The 4797-nt window shown below is 40.0% G+C and overlaps 1 protein-coding gene across 1 annotated transcript; it reads left to right on the plus strand.

The window, feature by feature from the left end:
* The first annotated feature begins 443 nt into the window (after window positions 1-443).
* On the plus strand, window positions 444-4440 carry LOC134444872 (uncharacterized). The gene is made up of 4 exons (XM_063194048.1): window positions 444-484; window positions 1364-1477; window positions 1753-1960; window positions 3976-4440. The coding sequence occupies exons 1-4, from the start codon at window positions 444-446 to the stop codon at window positions 4438-4440; spliced, it is 828 nt and encodes a 275-aa protein (XP_063050118.1).
* The last annotated feature ends 357 nt before the right edge of the window (window positions 4441-4797 follow it).

Here is a 4797-nt window from a genome sequence, read left to right on the forward strand (position 1 = left end):
GCGGATATCTGAAATGCTAATTTTGACTAGGCGAAACCGAGTTACAGATATCTGCAACACATATCCATTCTGGCTACCGTAATTTATGATAATAGGGCTTGCCATAGGTTCCCGCTTTCAGACGGACGTGACGTCGATTGAAATGGGCCAGAGATTTCGCGGGCGCGGCTGTTGGTTCTGTGGACAGACCGTGGTCAGAGAGAGTTTGTGTGCCAACAAAGATCTGTATTTTTTTTATTCATAATAGACCGTCTCTGGTAGAACCACAGATTTTTAGGAAGGCAAACGGAGCTGTGTATACTATGTCGTTAGCAAATGAGTTGCTACTTGTACTGATTCAAGAGCCCACCGGAAAGACATCGAAGAAGCTCATATCGTGGCTTCAGAAAAAGAGACTACTGCCAAGGCGAATTCGTTGTAGGATATGCCACCGCCACATGAAAATGACAAGAAGGACGGGTGGACGAACTGATGGCTTCCAGTGGTGAGTTTTTTTTTCCACATCTAACATTTGGCGTGAAGACTGATATTAGTTCAGACCGGCAGCCTGTTCTCTTTTTCGAAAGTTTTCCTGCGGTACATAGGCCTACCTAAATGCACTGCTAGTCTTTGCTTGGCTGATCGTAGCTTAGCGGCTACTTTATGTGCTGCTATCAGCCAACCTTCTCCCTTCAAGGAATGAAGTATGCTATATAATCTATGTGTATATATTTTTTGGTTATAAACACGGTGTTGTAAGGGGGGTCAAGACACTAGCAGCTAGTGACCGACAGCGGCTTCCAACAATCAGAGGTTGAGTTATGTGAAGCTAGAGACGCACAGCCATGGGAAAACAAAACAATTGCGAACGTATCTAAGGAGTTCAATGTCGAGAATAGTAGAGTAGAGTAACTTTATTGATCTCCAGGGGGAAATTCAGGGATTGCAGAATGCAACCCAACAATGTAAGGCGTTCAATTAGTGTTGCCTCTGGTCCTGTTTTTTCCTGATTGTCCAGAATTTTAATGAGCTGTCCAGGAAAACACATGCATTTTCCTGGACAATCGATGAAAGATACCATTGTGTGTAAGTCTGATTGAGTTTGAAATGTCCAGGATTTTTTTCAGACATGTGGCGACCCTACCTTCAATGTAGTACAAAGTAGGTGGTTCTCAACCTTTTTCGAATTAACACCCCCTTGAACTCATCATAAGCCCCCTAACCCCTAACGCCCCTTGACATTGGGCATCGAGATGCAGGCAGCGGCCTGCAGACTTTGCCAGTTTGATGCATTGTGGAATTATCATTCGCAACTGCATGGCAACTAGCCCCCCCCCCCCCCCCAACATTTTTACGTGCTATTCTCTTTTCTTGTCTGTTGAAGGGAGTGCAGGCATGCAAGCTATAAAGGAAGAAAATGTACCAGCACGATAAGGCGTGGTTCATTTTTTGAAAGATCCAAGATTAGCCTGTCATCATGGATGACTTTTATTTACCGGTGAGTTCATTGTTCTAAACTTCCATAAGGGTAATTTCACATGAAATGACACACTTTGTGGCTGACCGATTTTTAAAGGTACACTGTGCAGAAAATGTTCAAAAAGGGTACTGCAACTATACTGCTCATTGAAACTGGGTTGCCTATTGCCAAATGGCTACTTGACTTAGTAGTTTAATATGAAAGGGGTGTAGTCACAAGGAAATGTTGGACTACAGTCCTGTTTATTCTATTGAATGTATGCTTCATTATTTTTGTTTTTTGCATTTGGCCAGTTTTTCTCAGGGTTTACGCCTTAGGCAGTCCGACATGGTGCAGGATGGGATTGCACGCAGTTCACGGACGTTATCGAAGATGGCTGGATCGCTCCGAAAAATTTGCAAGCGGGCAATGAAAAAACATGCCAGAAGCCATGATCAAAAAGTCGGAGGTCAAGGAGAATTCGCAATGATTGACGAGAGCTGTTTCCGTCATAAACGCAAGGTGAGAATGCTGGTATAGTGTGTCAAGTCAAAGAAAGTTGCCACTATAAAAGGAGGTAACCCAGACTAACATACAGTGAGGAAAATAAGTATTTGATCCCTTGATGATTTTCTTGGTTTGACTGCTAATAAAGACATGATCAGTCTATAGTGTTAATGATAAAATAAAATGTATTCTAATATGGAGGGACAGAATATCCAAAATCCAAAAAAAGAAAATCCAAAAAATAACTCTAAAGAATATATATTCATTTATTTCTATTTCGTTGAGGGAAGTAAGTATTTGATCCTCTGCCAACCATTAAGTGTTCTGGTCCCGCACATCAGATGGGGTTACTTCCAATCAACTTATCTGAATTGAACACACCTGTAAAAAGTAACCTGCTTAAAAGACACATTGAATACGCAGAATCAGTCCATAGTATTAGGTGCCGTTTCCACGTAGCAGGATATTTTTATATCTGGATATTTTTCTCTCCTGGTTACAATGTAACAACATTGGTTTTCTCCTTCCGTTTCTACTAGCAGATTTTGTATGTGAATATGTATCTGGCGGTATGTAAAGAAAATTTTCCGTATGAAAAGTGTTTCCGCCCTCACTCGAGCAGGCCGTGCTGTCCAAAATGTTAAAGGTGGGGTTTTCTGACAGCGGACCGCAAAAATGGTCACGAGACTCATAGATCACTTACTATTGACTAAAGCAAGCATCAGCTGACACAGGACAGTGATTAATTAACCTTTTAATCCTACATTGTGCCCCTTTAATGTAATATATGGTAAGATTTGTAGAGAACTTTCACAAGTGTCGCTGGTCCATGCGTACAGTCTGGAAGGAACCGATGAACTGATCTGAAGAATGGCATTTGATTTGCTTTACATTTTGCAAAACATTTTTGTCTTTGTGAAGGGCACTTTCATTAATTTTTCCTTAGTTATGTCTGTGGTTATGTCTGAGTAGGTTCCCATCTACAAAGTTAAGCGCAGCACGGCGCCAAGTAGCCTAAGTCTTGCTACTTTGCCTGGTCCTCAATCATGAATATGAAACAGCACCCTCTGGAATATTTTCTCATAGTAGTACACACTAGAAAGAACACAGAAATGCCGGTAACTGCAGAAGGGACTTAATGACTTTCATTCCTTTTATGAGTTGTTTAAAAAAATATGCCACAAAAGATAGTGCATGCTGCGACAAGACATGCTTTTTGCAGTATGATCGGCTACTGTGTGTTGTTTAAGACACATTTTGTCAGTCGGAACAACAATTGAAGAAATGTGCCGGCTTTTAACAAATGAGTTGTTAAGTGTGTGGGGCTATTTTTTTGCTCAGGACCAATGTAAGGTGTGTGTCAAAATTGTGTTATGTTCATCTTGTGTTGAGCCTGCACCTGAGGGGATGAAAGATTTCTTGTAGGGCTGCACGATATTAGAAATATATGCGATACGAACGATAACATGACTGTATACCACAATATCGATATTACTCTAGTCGCAATATTTAATATACACATATACCATATTTTCCCCTCTCTACTTGTCAGTCTACAGTTTATCATGTATAGAACAACTGAGAGCAATAATTAGTTTCCAACATTATTTTCATTAGGAAAAACATGACTAATATACAGAATCAACTTCAAATGTGAACCTTAATACCTTTTTTTAACCTTTTCACCAAATTCGCTGTTATTAAAAATTAAAAAGAAGGTGTCAAGATTTACCCAACTTTTGCGATACATGTATTGCGAACCGTGATATTGCGATAACAGTACATTTTTGATATATTGTGCAGCCCTAATTTCTTGTATCTGTTTTTGTGCGCTAGTGGTACTTTGCAGTGCTGACCAGTAATATTGACAGCCTGATTCACAATGCCTATTTAGTGTGTGCAACCTTGTTTTTGGTGGGCACTTCTTTGAGCAGGTTGTGTAGCTGGCATTTGTTGTTGTTCCCTTCCCCTTTATTTGGAATTGTGTTAGTTTTTTTCTGCTATATCTGTGTTTTTTGTATATTTTACAGTATCACCGTGGAAGGGCCTCTGCTACATGGCGAAGAAAAAAATGGGTCTTTGGAATTTTAGGAATAAGAAACGAGCGGAGGCGTCCCATTCTGCGGCTGGTGAGGAGAAGAGGACGGCAGAATCTTATTCCGATAGTGGTGAAACATGTGCGTCCAGGAACCACCTTAATCAGCGACGAGTGGCGCGCTTACAGGGGCGCATTAGGTGCCATGGGCTACACCCACTTCACCGTGAACCATTCCAGATGGTTTGTTGATCCTAACAGTGGGGCCCATACTCAGCACCTGGAGAGGGCCTGGTTGAAATATAAGTCCTCCATTTGGAGGCTTCGTGGAAACCGAACGGAAAAAATGCTGAAGGATCACCTCTCAGTCATTGAGTGGACCCACTGGCTGGGCAGCGAACACCGCAATGGTCCCCTTGGTAGTCTCATACGTGACATTCGCCACCAGTACCCGGTTTAGAAGGAGAATTTCTTAAGCTTCAGGCGACAATGTTTTTTCTTTTTTTTTCGATAGTTCAAAGTACTTTGTTATATTTGTAATTAAAAAAAAAAATATATATATATATATATATATATATATATATATAATATATATATATATATATATATATATATATATATATATATGAAGAGTTCAGATGCAAAACCCCCTAACTCCATTTCTGAAGACCTGCACTTCTATATTTTTAGAGAACCCCATTGTTGGTTTGGCTTACAATCATGTACTTGATAATACATATAAATAGCTATATTACATAAATAAAATAAAAAAACATGCAATTTTGATATCTTAGTATTAAATAAAAATGAATTAAGA

The sequence above is a fragment of the Engraulis encrasicolus genome, unplaced genomic scaffold, assembly GCF_034702125.1.
Source record: "Engraulis encrasicolus isolate BLACKSEA-1 unplaced genomic scaffold, IST_EnEncr_1.0 scaffold_800_np1212, whole genome shotgun sequence".
Taxonomy (NCBI): domain Eukaryota; kingdom Metazoa; phylum Chordata; class Actinopteri; order Clupeiformes; family Engraulidae; genus Engraulis; species Engraulis encrasicolus.